Source organism: Rhinatrema bivittatum, chromosome 7 (assembly GCF_901001135.1).
Source record: "Rhinatrema bivittatum chromosome 7, aRhiBiv1.1, whole genome shotgun sequence".
Taxonomy (NCBI): domain Eukaryota; kingdom Metazoa; phylum Chordata; class Amphibia; order Gymnophiona; family Rhinatrematidae; genus Rhinatrema; species Rhinatrema bivittatum.
This window is the reverse complement of record NC_042621.1, coordinates 187,140,407-187,157,883: the sequence shown is the minus strand read 5'-3', so window position 1 is coordinate 187,157,883 and position 17,477 is coordinate 187,140,407. Positions and strand designations below refer to the sequence as shown.

The window sequence follows — 17,477 nt, the reverse complement described above, 5'->3', positions numbered from 1 at the left end:
TATTATATACCACCTTTCAAAAGAGGAGCTGTGGAGCCTAACAACATGCAGGTTCTTTCTCCAATTGAGAAGTCTTCATGGGACATTACAGCTATTTTGGAAACTCTCTAAAAGATTTGGATAAACCAACTGCCTTGATTGTTTCCTTATTTAATAGAGTCTGATCAGGATTGGATCCTTAATGTTTTTTTGTCATCGTCTGGAACTTTTTTTAAATATGAAAGTTTGTGCCTATCCAGATTCTGCAAAGCATACTCAGAAAAGGAGGAGGCAGTTTCTATTATTTAGACCTAACGTTCTGGAACTAGGAGCTTTTTTTATTTTAAAGTTTCCTTGCAAATGTATTAAGTACCAGAATGCCTCCTATACTTTCTTTTTACCATTACAGTTGTCTGCTTTTCTAAGTAATAAAGTTCCTTCTATAACGTGTTCCTCTCCTAATGTCTAATCAGGATGTATATGTCTGTATGATGTTTGTTCATGATTTTGGCCTCTCAAGCTAGTTCTTTTTCTTTTGTTGTGAAATATTTCTTGAAGTTGTGATATTGGAATCTCCTAAATTGAGGACATGAGATATACAAGCAATTTTTTTTCCTTTTTTCTTTTCGTTATGTTTGTTTATATTGGATTGCAATTCAAGTGTTTTCTTGAAATGTATATGAAAATTGCATAAATAAAAAAAATTAAAAAAAAAAAGAAAATGGTCGGCCGATGCATACCTCCAAGGCTAATCTCATGAAATTGCTCTTTAAAGACTCGCTTTTATTTGGGAGTGAGTTGGAGAAACTGGCTAGTAAGTGGAGCGAATCATGGGGTTCTTGATTACTGGAGTATAAGAAGCAGATGCCATGCTCCTTTAGCATGAGAGGTCATGTTAGGTGATCCAAGCGGTTTCAACCCTGTAGAGGAGAGCAACCTTTCAGAAGACTAGACCTTTTGGTAGGTCTCAGTCCTTTCATCCTAGACAGCCAGAATGGGCGCAGGCTTGGGTAGTGGATCCTCCTGAGCCTTCCAATGAAGGTTTGTGGACCCACCCGTGGGAGCAGGCGATAGGGGCTCGCCTCTCCCTCTTCTATCAGAGGTGGGTCGAGATCACATCGGATCAGTGGGTCCTGGAGGTGATATGCAAAGGATATTAACTGGAGTTTCGCAGTATTCCTCAGGATGTGTTCATGGTCTCTTCCTGTCACTTCCCACAGAAGCAGGCAGTGGAGGATACATTGGCGAGGCTCCTCAGTCTGAGGGCTGTGATTTCAATGCTCACATCTCAAGAAAATACAGGGCGATATTCAATTTATTTCATTGTGCCCAAGAAAGAGGGATCCTTTCATCCCATCCTGGATCTCAAGGGTGTCAACCATCACTTGCAGGCGATGCATTTTTGCATGGAGATCTTGAACTCTGTGATAATTGCTGTTCAGTCAGGGGAATTTCTGACCTCTTTTGGACCTGTTTGAAGCATATCTTCACATTCCCATTTGACTAGAGCATCAACACTTTCTGCAGTTTGCAGTCCTGAGATGCCATTATTTTCTGGCACTGCCTTTTGGTCTGGCCACTGCTCCCAGGACCTTTTCCAAGGTAATGGTGGTAGTTGTAGCAGAGTTGACAAAGGGATGGGATCCTAGTACATCGGTGTTTGGATGACTTTTTGATTCGAACCAAATCACTGGAGGAGAGCTGCCTGGTGACCTGTAAGGTGATCTCCCTGTTGCAGCAGCTTGGCTGGGTTGTGAACTGTTCAAGAGCAGTCTTCAGCCTGTTAATCATTGGAATACCTTGCGGTTCGGTTCAGCATGAAGCAGGGTGAGGTTTTCCTGCTGGAAGCTCTTACTCAGTTGATGGCACAGCTATATCTATTGATGAACACTTTGCATCCAACTGTGTGGTTCTATCTGCAGGTTCTTGGCTTAATGGCGGTAACCCTTGAAGTGGTACCATGGGCGAGAGTGCATATGCATCCTCTTCAGCCCTTCCTGTTTTTTTGGTGGAACCCACAGTCTCTGGACTATTCAATTCGGCTCCATCTGCTGATGGAGGTCTCCTCTTGACTGCAGTGGTGGTTACAACCGGATCTTCTAAGGAAGGGAATTTCCCTAGTACTGACAACGGATGTAAGTCTCCATGGTTGGGAAGCTCACTGTCAGGAGCAGATAGCGCAAGGGCGCTGGGATGCAGAAGAGTCTCTCTGTAACATCAATCGTTTGGAAGCCAGGTCGGTCCGGCTTGCATGTTTGCAGTTCGGTGACAGGCTGCAGGGTCGAGTGGTCCGGATAATGTCGGACAACGCAAGGTAATGGTTTACATATGACTTACATAAATTGGCAGTGTGGAACAAAGAGCCAACAAGTGTTGCAGAAGATAGATCAACTTATGGAATGAGCCGAGCTAATCTCCAGATGATCTCGGCCTTGCATATTGCAGGAAAAGACAACGTAAGAGCAGACGTTTGCAGCAGGGAAAGTCTGGACTCAGGAGAATGGGCGCTATCAAACGAGGCGTTTCAGATGATTCTGGATCGCTGGGGTCTCCCATTTCTAGACTTGCTAGCTACTTCTTGCAATGCGAAAGTTCTGTGATTCTTCAGTCGCAGGAAAGAACTGAAGCTGTTGGGGATAGATGCCTTGGTGCTGGAGTTTCCAGAAGGCAAGTTGCTGTACACCTTTCCATCATGGCCCATGTTGGGCAGATTAGTTTGAAAGGTCGAGCTCCGCAGAGGGATGGTGCTCTCGCTCCAGATTGGACCAGGAGACAGTGGTATGTGGTGGCTCCTGGTGGAATCGCCCCTCTGCTACCAGCGCACAGGGATCTGTTGTGGCCGAGTACTATTCTTCACGAAGTTCCGACTTGATATTGTCTTAACGGTATGACCCTTGAACGGGCTCGTTTGCTGAAACGTGGATACTCTTCAGCAGTGATTTCTACCTTGCTAAGAGCTAGAAAGTTCTCCACTTCTTTGGCCTATGTGTGTGTTTGAGTCCTGGTGTGAGGATCGAAATACTCTTCCTTATTCGGTCAAGATTCTGCTTGTTTTGGAATTTTTGCAGGATGGCTTGAACAAGGACTTGGCATTTAGTTCTGAAAGGTACAAATAGCAGCTCTCACCTGTTTCAGAGGTCAGGTAAACGGTGGATCCCTGCGGCTCATCAAGATGTGGCCCACTTCCTGAAAGGAGTGAAACATCTTCGCCCTCCTTTGCGGTTTCCGGTGCCCTTAATGGAGTTTTCATTTGGTATTGGATTCCTTAGCAGGCCCTACACTTAGACCAATAACCTGAACTTGTGGTTACTGACCTTGAAAATGGTGTTTCTTGTGGCAATTCGTTCTGCACGTAGGGTTTCCGAGCTGCAGGCCTTGTCTTGCCAGGAGCCATTCCTCCGGGTGACTCCAGGTACAATACAGCTGCAATACTGTTCCTTCGTTTCTACCAAAGAAGGTCACTGACTTTCTGTTGAATCGGTTCATCTCCCTGCCCTGTCTGGACAAAGAGAAAGATGTTGAGGATTATCGTCTGTTGCGACCCTTGGATATCAACATACATATTGTCCAGTATCTGGAGGTTACTAAGCTTTTACGGAAGATGGATTGCCTGTTTGTTCTCCATAATGGTACCAGGCAGAAAGAACCGACCTCATGAGTTACAAATAGCTTGTTGGATTAAGGAGGTAGTCACGGCTGCATATGTTGATGCTGGGAAGTCATTACCTACTCAGGTCAGCCTCATTCCACTAGAACTCAAGCAGTGTCATGGGCGGAAGTGAAATTGTTGTCTCCCGTCGACGTGGTCCTCGTTACATACACAGTTGTATTTGAAGAGGATACTGGCAGGCTGATGTCACTGCAGGGATTATATATACTGTGATGTCAGTTTGCTCCGTCTCCATCTGCTGGTAGAGGTGCATAACCCACTTGTGGATTTATCTGACTGTCCTAAAGAAAAGGAAATTATCAGATAAGTAGTAATTTCTCATTTTCTGTAATGCAGTGTAAAACTGTGCAAGTTACATTTTGTGAATTATTATTGTTTTTGGCATATTTACTCACAAAATTCATATATTGATTTGCCATAAGAATACAGTCGTTTGACTGCCAGCATTGCACTGCTGCAAGTTGTGACAAATTCCACAGTGAACAGGAGCACTGTATTGCATATATTGCTACTGCTTTTATTCTGTAACAATATATAATGAGATGCTAGTACTCAGGGCAAGAAATACATTTCTGTTGTGAATATGTTCTGTTTGGAAGATTAGTTTTGTCTGGTTCCAGGGGATGGCAGATATTCCCAAAATTCAATATATTTCAGAAGTTAAACTGTTGTTAGAGAGAAGTTTTAAGGCTCAGTTCCAGTTCCAAGATCATTTCTTTTTTTTTCTTTTTTTCTGTTTTGTTTTTTTTAATCTAGCTGGTGGATTTTTTTGAGTTCCTGAGCTAGAGATCTTAGGATCACTATCAAATCTCCAGAAATATAAACTACTTAAAGTATTTTTCTTATTTGTACTAAATAAAAAACTTGAGTGTTTTTGCATGCTGATATTTGTTTCCTCACCAGGATTTGAAGCCAAGTAACATAGTTGTGAAATCAGACTGCACACTGAAGATTCTGGATTTTGGACTGGCAAGAACGGCTGGGACAAGCTTTATGATGACACCGTATGTAGTAACACGTTATTACCGAGCACCAGAGGTCATCCTTGGCATGGGGTACAAGGAGAACGGTAAGTGGAAACCAGGACGTTATCTGATCATCCTGTACTTTTAACCATTTTTAGCACATAAAAATATATACAAAGATGATTTTTCAAGTCATAAAACATGGTAACATAATAGACCAAATTGGCCCATTTAGTCTGCCTAGTAGTTATTCTTCTACTTGAGGTAGAAGAACTTGTAACAAGAGTAGGCAATACAGATTCTTGAGTGTAGCAAGCCAGGTTTTCAAGATTGAATATTCATGCTATATTGCCTCTATTGTATGCAACTGTAACTCATGCATATTCATTGCAGAGAGCCTGAAAATCCAACTGGTTTGTGTCATTCAAGGACTGGAGTTAACTATCCTTCGCTTATAAATTCCCATACTGCTTCCTCAGTTTCTGTGTCTTTTACTTGAACTTCAAACTTTTTCCTACCACTTCCCTCGATATCTGTCCCAAACAGTGCAGTGACATTTACGGCAGGGGGTTCAGTCTCACTCCCTCAGTCCCTTCTCTCCTCCTAAATACGCTGCTTGCCGAACCAATGTGGTATATGGCCTGTTGTACCATGTAATGGGTGTGGGCTTGGCCCTTACAAAGCCATGAATAAACAAATATATTTCTTAGCGTCCAGTCAGATAAAGCCAGAACAAGTGGATTATGCACCTCTACCAGCAGATGGAGATGGAGAAAACTGATGTCACAGTATATATACCCCTGCAGTGTCATCAGCCTGCCAGTATTCTGTCTCCAGGAGATGGTGGACGTGCATCTCCCTAATGGAGATTGTTTCATTTTGAGAAAGGAGAAAAGAAAATGAATTTGCCCCACTCTCCTGAGATGATACCAAATGGTCCCTCCCACAGTTGAGAATTCCTGAGGTGGTTTCCATGGTCCCTCAGATGAGTGCTTAGCTGGTTTTCAGCCGGCGAGGACTTAGCTGCTTAAGCAGCTGAAAGGCAGCGGATGCAGGAAACCAAGTGCGGCTGTGAGGGCACATGCCCTCTTCCCCTGCAACCGGAGACAGTCTCTGAGCTCAGCCAGGTAAGGCTGAGCTCCGGTAAGTTTAAAAAAAAAAAAAAAAAAAAAAAAAGTAATATACAGAGACTTAGAAGGAGGCTTTTGTTGTGTAGGGTTTCCTCTTTCCTCCGGTCTCCATGCTCTGCATTCTATTCTTACATTCCTCCTGCTCCATGGGAGATTGTGGGACATGAGTAGCCTAGTAGGTTGAACAGCCTCCTTAAGCTGTCCCGCTCCGAGGCGCTTTCGCTGTGCGCAACATGGTAGGCCGCAACAGCATTTCACGCACTTTCTCAGGCTGCCCTCTATAGGATTGTCAATTTGGCGGGTGCGTCCAGGTTGTGCGCCCAGTTTTTGGACATACAGTCGGGCCTTACAGCGCACAGTACAACATGTGACCACACAAGTTGTACTGTGCGCTTAAGTTTTTGGGACGCCTAAGGCTTGGATGCCTAGTTAGGTGTCTAGTTGTGGGTCACTTTAGTGTTGGATGTATGTGTGGGTCACCTTAGTGTTGGATGTATGTATGTGTATATATACATACATCCATATATATATACACACTGTCGGCCATAATAGCGCCTATACCTAAGAAGCCTAAGCACCTTTCTCTTTACACTGCCTGTCATATTAGGGCATCTCAGCCAGGAATGCCTGCTAACTTGTGCCAGCACTATTTGAAGGCTCAGGGAGAATTATCTTCCTCTAATTTCACTAATCCTGTTTCTTCCCAGCTGGATGTGGGTCTGGGTAGAAATTACGCAGGTGGGGCGCCTGAATTTGGAACTCACCTAACTGGTTCCTCAGCAGGGGACTGTAGCTCAATGAGTATGCCTCAGGTGCCTCCTAGTAGAACAGTTGGGGTTGCAGTCTTTTTTTCTTCAGGTGTTGTCTTCAACCCTGTCCAATGATCCCAGAGCAGAGATCTTCTGTTAAGTGCTGGAGTACTCCTAGAGTGGCATCAGAATCTCCTGATAGAGATCGAGATGGGCATGGATGATGACGCCAAGCCTGACTCTCTTGAGGATGGTGAAATTCCTCTAGGATTAGATAGACTGCCAGCTCTGATCTCCCAGACCTTGAAATGCTCGGGGTTCCTGGGGCAGATTTTGGGTCTGAGACGTAGAGAAACCCAATTTTGGTTTCCTTGCTTAAATCCTCTTTGTTTTTTCTCTGTGATGGAGGCCATTCAAGAATTGATAGATCTTTAGTGGGATGCCTCATAGCCCAATTTCAAAGGGGGTCAGATTTTGGAAGGGCTGTACCCTCTGTATCCAACTGCACGCATAATTGCTGCTACCTTCGTTTTCCGAAGGTAGCAGCAATTGTGTGTGCAGTCTCCCATCAGATCACTATTCTTGTGGAAGGAGGCATGGCCTTAAAGGATGCTCATGATAAAAAGATTGAGTCTATCCTTATGCAAGCATTTGAAACAGTGACAATGACCTTGCAGATCACTTCTTGTTCCTTGGTGGCTTGCTCTTGTTTATTTCCCTCCCAGGAGGTTGATGACTCTGGGATAAGCTCCAGGGCAGTTTTGGGACCAGCAGCTTGCCTTCTTGGCAGATGCAGGCTATGATTTGATCCACACTTCAACTAGAGGAGTAGCTTCTATAGTAGTGGCCAGGCATCAGTTATGGTTGAGAAATTGGTCGGCCGATGTGACCTCCAAGGCTAACTTCACCAAAATTCTCTTTAATGATTTGCTTTTATTTGGGAGCAAATTGGAGAAACTGGCCAGAAAGAGGGGCAAATCTCTGGTTCTTTGTTTCCTGGAGGATAAGAAGCAGATGCACTCCTTTAACGTGAGAGATCGTGCTAGAGGATCCAGGTGTTTTCGATTCTATAGAGGAGCGACCTTCAGAGGACTCAATCTTTCTGTAGGTCTCAGTCCATTCGTCCCAGGCAAACCCGGTAGTGGAACCTCCAGAGCCTCCCAGTGAAGGTTTGCTGACCCACCCCCCAGGAAGAGGAGATAGGGGAGTGCCTCTCTCTCTTTTATCAGAGGTGGGTCGAAATCACATCAGATCAATGGGTCCTGGAAGTGATATGAGAAGGATATGCGATGACGTTTCGCAGTGTTCATCGGGATGTGTTCATGGAGTCTCCTCGCCACTCCCTGCAGAATAAACAGGCAATGGAGAGTATATTGTCAAGGCTCCTCAGTTCGAGGGCTGTGGTTGCAGTGCCCTACGTCTCATGAAAATACAGGGTGATGTTCCATTTATTTCATCGTGCCAAAGGAGGAAGGCTCCTTTTGTCCCATCCTGGACCTCAAAGGTGTCAACAGTCAGCTGCGTATGAAACATTTGTGCATGGAAACCTTGCACTTGGTGATAATGGCTGTGCAGTTGGGGGAATTTCTAATCTCCCTGTACTTGTATCTTCACATTCCCATCTGACTAGAACATCAGTGCTTTCTGTGATTCGCAGGTGTGGGGCGCCACTTTTTTAGTTTCGGGCGCTATCCTTTGGTCTGACAACCATTCCAGAGCCTTTTCCAGGGTAATGGTAGTAGTTGCAGCAGAGTTGAGAGAGGATGGAATCCTAGTACACCTGTATTTGGATAACTGGTTGAATCGAGCCAAGTCGCTGGAAGAAAGCCACCTGGTGACTCACAAGCTGATTACACTGTTGCAGGAGCTCAGCTGGATGGTGAACCTAGCCAAGAGCAGTCTTGACCTACTCATTTGCTGGAATACCTCTGTGTTTGGTTCAACACGAAGTAGGGCAAAGGTGTTCCTGCTGGAAGCTCAAATTCAGAAGTTGCTAGCTCATCTCCGTTTGTTGTCTAAACACTCTTGGTCTTACCTGCAGGTACTTGGCTTAATGGTGGCGACCCTGAAAGAGGTACCGTGGGTGAGGGCACTTATGCGTCCTCTTCGGCGCACTTGCTGCTGTCTCAGTAGAACTCGCAGTCTCAGGACCGTTTGATTCGGCTCCACCTGCTGGTAGAGGTCTCTTCCCAACTGCAGTGGTGGCTTCAGGCGCATCATCTACAGACGAAATTTTCCTAATCCACTGGACTGGCTAGTATTGACAACGGACGCAAGTTTCCTTGGTTGGGGAGCTCAATGTCAAGAGCTTACAGCGCAAGGGCACTGGAGTGCAGAAGAGTCACTCTAGAACATCAATCAACTGGAAGCCAGGGTGGTTCGGTGGCATATTTACAGATTGGCAACAGACTGCAGGGTTGATCAGTCCAAATAATTTCAGACAATGCAACGACTGTGGCTTACACCAATTGGCAGGGAGGTACCAAGAGCGAACGAGTCACAGGAAATAGATCAATTTATGGAATGGGCTGAGGTGCAACTCCAGATGATCTCAGTCTTGCTCATTGCAGGCAAAGACAACATAAAAGCAAACTTTCTCAGCAGGGAGAGCCTGGACCAGGAGAGTGGACATTGTCAGATGAGGCGTTTCAGCTGATTAGGGATTGCTGGTGTCTCCTGTTTCTAGGCATGTTGGTGACTTTGCACAATGTGAAAGTTCCATGATTCTTCAGCTGGAGGAGAGATCCAAAGTCATTGGGAATGGATGTACTAGTGCAGGAGTGGCCGGAAGACAAATTGCTGTATGCCTTTCCTGTATGGCCCATGTTGGACAGATTGATATGAACGATTGAACAACACAGAGGGATGGTGCTCTTGGTCGCTCAAGATTCGCCCAGGAGACCACGGTATGCAGATCTGCGAAGGCTCCTGGTGGATTCGCCTCTTTGACTTCCAGTGCACAGCAAACTATTGCAGCAGGCACCTGTTCTTCATGAAGATCCAACTCGATGTTGTCTTATGGTATGACCCTTGAAAGGGCTCACTTGCTGAAACGTGAATACTCTGGAGCAGTGATTTCCACCTTGCTTAAAAGCTAGAAAGTTCTCCAATTTCTTGGCCTATGTGCGGGTTTGGAGAGTGTTCAGGCCTGCTGTGAGGATCGAGGTACTCTTCCTTCTTTGGTCAAGATTCCGCTCATTTTGGAATTTTTGCAGGATGGCTTGAATAAATGCTTGGCTCTCAATTCCTTAAAGGTACAAGTAGCAGCTCTTGCCTGTTTCAGGGATCAGGTAAATGGTGGATCCTTATTAACTCATCCTGATGTGGCTCATTTTCTGAAAGGAGTGAAATATCTTCATCCTCCTTTGCGGTTTCTGGTGCCCCCATGCAGTCTTAATTTGGTTTTGGAATTTTTGGCAGGCCCTACGTTTAGACCACTACGAACACTGTCCTTGCGGTTGCTGACCTTGAAAATGGTGTTTCTTGAGGCAATTGTGTGGTAGGGTTTTGAACTGCAGACCTTGTCTAGCTCTGAGCCATTTCTCCAGGTGACTCCAGGGGTGGTACAGCTGTGTACTGTTCCTTCCTTTTTACCAAAGGTGGTCACTTAATTTCTCTTGAATCAGTCCATCTCCCTGCCGTCTCTGGACACAGAGAGAGATGTAGAGGAGTATCGTCTGTTATGACCCTTGGATGTCAAGAGACATATTGTCAGGTATCTACAGGTTACTGAGCTTTTGTGGAAGTCTGATCGCTTGTTTGTCCTTCATGGCAGTTCTAAAAAGGGAGAGCCAGCCTCAGTGGGCAACAATAGCTCGCTGGATTAAGGAGGTGGTCACAGCTGCATACGTGGATGCTGGAAAGCCGTTACTTAGTCAGGTTAGGGACATTCCACTAGCGCTCAGGCTGTGTCATGGGCAGAAGTTAGATTGTTGTCAACATTTGCCAAGCTGTGATGTTGTCCTCCTTGCACACCTTTTCCAAGTATTATCATCTGGATTTTCAGGCCCTCTGCACGTCCTTTTTTGACTAGACCGCAGGCAGCTTCCCGCCCTATTTGGGAGTAGCTTGGGTACACCCCACTTGTTCTGGATTCATCCTACTGGATGCTAAGAAATGAGAAATTACTACTTACCTGATAATTTCCTTTTCTTTAGGACAGTCAGATGAATCCAGCTTCCCTCTCTTGGCTGCCTTATGGTTGCGTATTGCTTCTCCTGTGTGACCACATGTTACAGGGAATATTGGTAAGTGTTACTCCAGTCCTTAGACTAGTGTTCTTATGTTCTTATCTGTGCTCAGTGTTGACTGTTGACTGAGTATTGACATGGTTATCTGTTTTAAATCAAGTTTTTTGGTAGTCCATCCACAGTTGCTTTCAAAGAGAATACTGGTGGGCTGAGGTCACTGCAGGGGGGGTGTATGTACTGTGACATCAGCTTGCTCCGTCTCCATCTGCTATTAGGAGTGCATAACCCACTTGTTCTGGATTCATCTGACTATCCTAAAGAAAAGAAAATTATCAGATAAGTATAATTTCTCAATTCATTTTTACTGTTTCATATGTACTTTTTTTTTACTGTTTCATATGTACTTAAAAGGAATTGGAACATGTTTTTACAGTGTCTCTAACAATTTTTTTAGTCTGTTCAAAGGCCTTTTTGAACTAAATCATGTGGCTTTTCTGTATTATTTTTATCTTGTGAAGTTTTAGTGCTGGTAAAAGGCACCTGATTAACACCACCAAAAGATATATTTTCCTCTCTTCATCCACAGAATGTGTGCTATGAACAAAGCATGACAACCAAAACTCTGTCAGGGGTCAGCACTACTTTTGGCAAAATTAAAAAAAACAAAAAAAACAAACCCACAGCATTTCTCAAGAAGATGTTGGCATGCCGAACCCCTTCCTTCAGGAAAAGGGTTGAGGGTGCCAGTAAAAACCTGGAGGTGGGGTGGGGGCAGAGGATCCTAGTAAAATTCTGCATCTTCCAGTCACCTGGCAAGCTACACACACACAGAATGCCGTTCCCTCTGTAATGCCAGCACCACATTTTCATTAGTTAGCTCTGCTAAGCATTAATGAAATTGAAGATAGTGTGGGCATTGCAGAGTGGTGTACTGGGAGGAAGGCCTTCACATGCAAGAGTCTCCTATCTGCACTACAGTTTTTGTGTTTAAAAAAAAAAAAAAAAAAAAGAATCGAAGTCAAGCCCATCTGTAATTTTCTCCACCATCATCCCTACATGGTCCACCTGGGGAATCTGTACTCCCACAGTTCTCCAGTTACACCTTGAAGTGATAAGAGAATCAGGCTTTAAGTATTTGAGGCTCCATCTCTAGGGTTTGCTATTACAAATGCATAGGTCTGTTTTAAGGTTTAACATTTAAAAATATTTCCATATTTGCACTCTGCAATGGTATACATTTACACTTTTTTAAAACTCCATTCTTTAATTCTGTGAGTGATGATATAAATATTCCTATATCCTCAGGGGGTATTTTTTATTTTCCAATTTTACATTCTTTTTCAAAATTCTTCAAAATATTCACCATCTAAAGCTAAATCTATATGTATAGCATTCCCAATAAGCCTTTGATATTGTGAATAAATTCATTTTGACTCAGAAGAATAATTCAGTGATTTTTTTTAAGTCTGCTTAAGGCTTCAGATTTTTAAATATGTTGTTTTGAGATGAAAAAGCTTAATGCTTCCTTTCATACTTTGTGAGTTGAATCATGATGGTGATCCAGAGTCCTTTTATTTGTCAGTATTTCATTGTTGAGTACTGAAACCATTTTTTTTTTTTTTTAATTTTGCATTCAGTTAGAATAGCAGAAATCCTTTTAGAACTTGTGAGCCACCCGCTGATGATGGAAAAAAAAAAAAAAACAACCCCAAGGAAAATCTGTTTTTGGTTGTCATGTTGTAGCTGGTGACAAGATTCCTGCTGCTGTGAATGACGTTTCTGCAGTTTGTGATGATTCCGCTCTGCTCTGCTTCTTTCATTTCCAATGACCTTTATTTGCTATGCTGTTTCCTTTTCTGCTGCGACACATGTAGTGGATTTATGGTCTGTGGGGTGCATTATGGGAGAGATGGTTTGCCACAAAATCCTCTTCCCAGGAAGGGACTGTATCCTTGTGCTGCTGCAGCAGTTTGACGACTTCTTTTGTTAGGGGGGAGGGGTGGGAAGGCAACTACATTGAATAAATATAAAATTCTGATGTCTACATGTTTTGAGAAAATGTAAATTTTCCAGGCTATAACCTTATTAGTTTTTCCATATAGGCTGCACCTAGCAGCAGGACATACAGTCTCTGGTGGTGGTCAGGCTGTCTTCCCTTTCGCTCATTGTCACTAGCATTGCTCTTGCACTCAGCCGCCTTTTATCATGTGTGTGTGTCTGTACGTCTACATGTGCATGTGCATAGGTACATTTTATTTTATTTTTAACAACGTTTTGTAGGAACTACTTTTCTGTTAATGTCATATCATTTTGTTTTCAGTTGACATTTGGTCAGTTGGGTGCATCTTGGGAGAAATGATCAAAGGTGGCGTGTTGTTTCCAGGGTCAGATCGTATCCTTGCCCTTGACCTATGACACACGTTTCCGCATCAAAATATAACACAAATGTCTAGTCCTGTATAGAATAGTGCATCCAAACATCAAGGTGAATATTTTTCTTTAACAATCACATGCACTTTTCATAAAGACTTTTGACATATAAATTAATTTTACATATGTACACACCTATTTATAAAAGTGTTGGACATTAATTTTCATTATTTAAATCAAACTCCATAGGAAATAATGAGGGCCTGTGTTTAAATAATGTGCGTTTTGGCAGAGTAGCATTTAACACAGCTTTGTGAATAGGAGTGCAAATGTAGTAACTATGAGAACACTTGCCCTATTTTGCATAGCCTCTATGTAACAGTAGAAAAAACTCACCTTTCTTTTAAGTCGATGCCATTTCATGGAAAATAGTGAGAGCACCTAATGCTTTCTGCTGTGTAGCTTCTTTATTCCAGCCGAGATGATACAAATTGCACTTAGTTCTTCCTCAAAACTGCTATATTTTATAGCAAATATGTGTTGAAAGAGCAAATATAAAGAGATAAGTATGAAAATGCCCATCAGGTGACCACTGGACAGATCTGACAGTAGTAGCCCACTGAACCTTTCTACTGATGTGGTAGTTTTTATATTTTTTTTTCTTTACTAAAATTCAAAATAATATCTTCTAATATTTTTACTTCCATTTTCTAATAGTCATCATTCCCTCGTGAGCAAGCTCTCCTGCTAGATAATTGCCCTTTCCTTTATGCTGGCTACCCTGGCCTTTGGCGTGAGGCTCCTTGTTTGTATTGCAGGTAGTTATCTAGAAAGAGTGCCTGCTGCTGTGGGGACTATCACTTGGGACTGTCCTTCATGTATCAATATATATTTTTTTTTATATGGGGATGTTAATCATTCTTGTATAACGAAGATCCAGAGAGATTTGTTGCCCAGTGAGATGAGGTTACAGGACATTAACTACCCCCCCCCCCCACCCCAATTCAACATACACAATAGTATACAAGTTGTCAGTCTTGGCAAAAAGGCTTATGACTCAGATCTCCTCGGGAATGGATTAGTCTAGTGGTAAGAACAACAGGCTAAGAACCGTGAAAGCCAGAGTTCACATCCCACTGATGCTCTTTGTCAGCCTCGGCAAGAACCTTTACTCTCTCCATTGCCTCAGGTGCATACTTAGATTTGTAAGCCCCCTGAATTCAGGAAAGTGCATTCATGTACAGCAGATAACTTGTCTTGATTTACCAATGCAAAGGGATGAGCTAAATCTAAACTGGGAAAAAAAACCAAAACCCTATGAGATCTTATGTATATTCTTAGCCAGACAGAGACATAAAGCCTCGTAAGTGATATAATTAATGAAAGTGATGCAGAGGGCCATCATTTTGAAAGATTTGGCACACAAGTGTAGGACACTTTTTTTTTTTTTTATTCTTCTGTGGTGCATTGGGAATCCAATAAAAATGTGTGATTCCTTTCAAGAAAGAAGCAGTGTTCTGTGTGAATTAGTCACTTGTCAGTTTTGAACCCAAGATGGATGGGCAGGTGAATTTACATTGTTAATTTTCAGGCTATATGCAAGGCAGATATTCTGTGTTATCTTGATTTTAATTTTACCCTCCTGCATTACTTCTGGGTAACATTAGACATGTTCAGGCTGATTTGTACTGCAGATGTCGCTATGCACTCTCTAGATTATTCTGGTCTCCTTCTCTCCTCTTGGTACACTTTTATTTTTATTTTAAAGATTTTCTCTTTGGTATAATGACTGTTTACACCTGTTCTCTAAAATTTTAAAAAGCTGGTTCTCTTTAGTTTTGAGGTATGCTTTGTTTATGAAAGATATATATTTTGTTTTTATTTACATGAATTTGTGGATATTTTCCACATTTGACTGAAATATTTTTCAATGTGCAATACTGCAGAAGTAGTCATGTGTTGATTTTTTTTTCCCCACAAGTTACACCCCTCTCCTACTCCTTTTCCCTGCCATCCCCTCCCCCCACCCCCCAACAGCCTCTCAACAACTTAACTGGTTACAATTAGTAAATCTGAAAATTCACCAGTCTGATGCATATTGCTATAACACTGTTACATATGGGATTTGATGGGATATATGAAAATGTCAGAGGAACAGGAATAAACCAGTTGTCTCTATACAAATAAAGGAGTAGCCTAGTGGTTAGAACAGCGGGCTATGAACCAGAGAAATTGGGGTTCAAATCCCACTGCCACTCCTTGTGACCTTGGGCAAGTCACTTTTCCCTCCATTGCCTCAGGAACAAATTCACAGGGTCATTTATCATTTTGCGATAGGGCCTTAACGCACACAATAAATAATGCAGCGCAAATGCGTGTGCAACTTCAGCATTAAGCATTCCAGTGGGAGGAGTTTAGGCAGAGTTAATGGAAATAATGGTCGTTAGCGTCCGATTCGATACAGCAACTTGGGATTTAGCGCCAGAAATAACTACACCTATTTTTCAGTGCATTGTGCTTGTGATGATCTTGCGTTACAGTGAAAATATTTTTAGTGCACGGGGGGGGGGAGAGAGAGGAGCGCCTCTGTATAGAGTCAGTCTGACACTTTATATAGATATATATAGATAGATATCACTATAGATTTCTACAATACAAATCTGCTTCTCTAGTTATACTTTTTATCCATTATAATGACTACAAATCTTTAGTGATGTCAGTTTAACTATGAATACCTCAGAATGTTTCTGTAATACATATATAGAGTCAGTCTGACCCTATACAGATTTTGCGCTCTCTCACACTCTCTCTCTCTCTTTCTCTCTCACACTCTCTCTCAATTGTGGAAATTGCCTGTGGGATGCGGGAGCAGGGTAATGAGCCTAACCATGCCCCTTTTTTATCATGGGTACTATTTCCACTATATTTATAGCGTTTTGATAAATCTAGGGGATCAGATTGTGAGCCCTCTGGGGATAGAGAAAAACTGCAGTACCTTGATGCATTCTGCTTTGAAGTACCAAAAAGCGGAATATAAATCAAATAAATAAGCATAAAATCACTTCAGAACTAAACATTTTAATAAGGAAGCTAACTTCATCTTATAAAGTCTTTCAACACACAAAATATAAACAAAACAAATTCTGAGATCAGCAGCCTTATCTGGTTTAGTTCAGCACTTTGCCAGATAAACATAAGGTTTAGAATTTCCTGCCCCTCCAAGGGCTTTTTTTTTTTTTAGTTGGGTAATTTATTACCCAGCTTAAACTTCCCTGGATAAAAGGCAGTGCAGAGGCATTCCAAGGGCATGGCTTAAACGTAACCAGTAGCACCAATTATTTAGCATTAGCTAGATAACAACATTTTAATCAGGTAAGCCTGGTCATGGTGCAAAGCAGGTCTAAAGTTAACCAGGTATGTTTTCCCAAATAACTTTTTAACGTAACAGCTATATATGAAGTATGTAGCTGGGTAAGTTTAAAAAAAAAAAAAAGAGCAACTGAGCCATGGCCAAATTTCTATCACTACCCATCTGCCCACCTAAGTTACAAAATTAAGTGGCTGCTGCTGTCCTAGGCACCCCTTCCCCACCTCACCCTCTCAAATCTCTCTTAAAATTAAAAAAAAAATGACTGGGTTAATGAAAATGTCTGCTTAAATTCTCCCCCCCCCCCCACCCAAAAGGCTTCCAAATACAGAGCAGGGGGAAAGTCTGTCACCTCCTCCTGTACTATATAAGTGCAGGGAGCTCTGCTAGCTTCCTACACTTATGTGTTAATGTATTAACTTCAGTTCTTCACTGATTGACCTTTCATTAATAGCTGATGGGATCATTCAGAGCTAAGTGCAAGAAATAAGTTCCGGGAGCTGTCAGAGCTTCGGGCACTAATGTTACAGGAGAAGAGGTAAAGAACTCTCCTTGCTCTGTATTTGGGATCTTTTTGGAGGTCTGGAGTGGGAATTTTACTAAATATTTTTAAGACTGAGGAAGGGGGCAGGATCAGTCTCATACTTAATCCAGTAAAAGTTTAAGAGATTTGGGATGGAGTGGGAGTGAGGGTAGTTGAATAATGGTGGTTACCTGTATTTTGAAACTTGGATAGAGGAAGGGGAAATTTGGCTATGGCTTGGCTGCTTTATTTTTGTTTGTTTTATTATTTTATTTTCTTCCCTTGAGCTGATGAATGACAGTTACTAGGGCTGTGCATTCATTGAATTTTTAAGGCCATTCGTTTCATACGTTTTGGCCCATGTGTGCGCATCTCCCGATCGGCATGTACACACTCAAAATTGGTGAAATGTGGGCACCCACTGGAGTATGCACATACCATCAGTTTTGAGCGCGTACATGCCAATCAGGAGATATATGCACACGGGCCGAAATGAATAAAACGAATAACTGACAAATGCACATCCATAAAGGT

At 42.6% G+C, this 17,477-nt stretch overlaps 1 protein-coding gene across 5 annotated transcripts in view; it reads left to right on the top strand.

Annotated features, from left to right (window-relative positions):
* MAPK8 (mitogen-activated protein kinase 8) overlaps window positions 1–17,477 on the top strand; it is a 153,526-nt gene that overhangs the window by 92,704 nt on the left and 43,345 nt on the right. For 4 of the 5 annotated variants that reach the window (XM_029609632.1, XM_029609637.1, XM_029609633.1 and 1 more), the window contains exons 7-8: window positions 4,553–4,718; window positions 13,004–13,075. In XM_029609632.1, the coding sequence (XP_029465492.1) occupies window positions 4,553–4,718; window positions 13,004–13,075 (238 nt within the window). Of the gene's footprint in view, window positions 1–4,552; window positions 4,719–12,557; window positions 12,630–13,003; window positions 13,076–17,477 lie in introns of all 5 variants that reach the window. The other variant, XM_029609636.1, reaches the window with a different exon arrangement.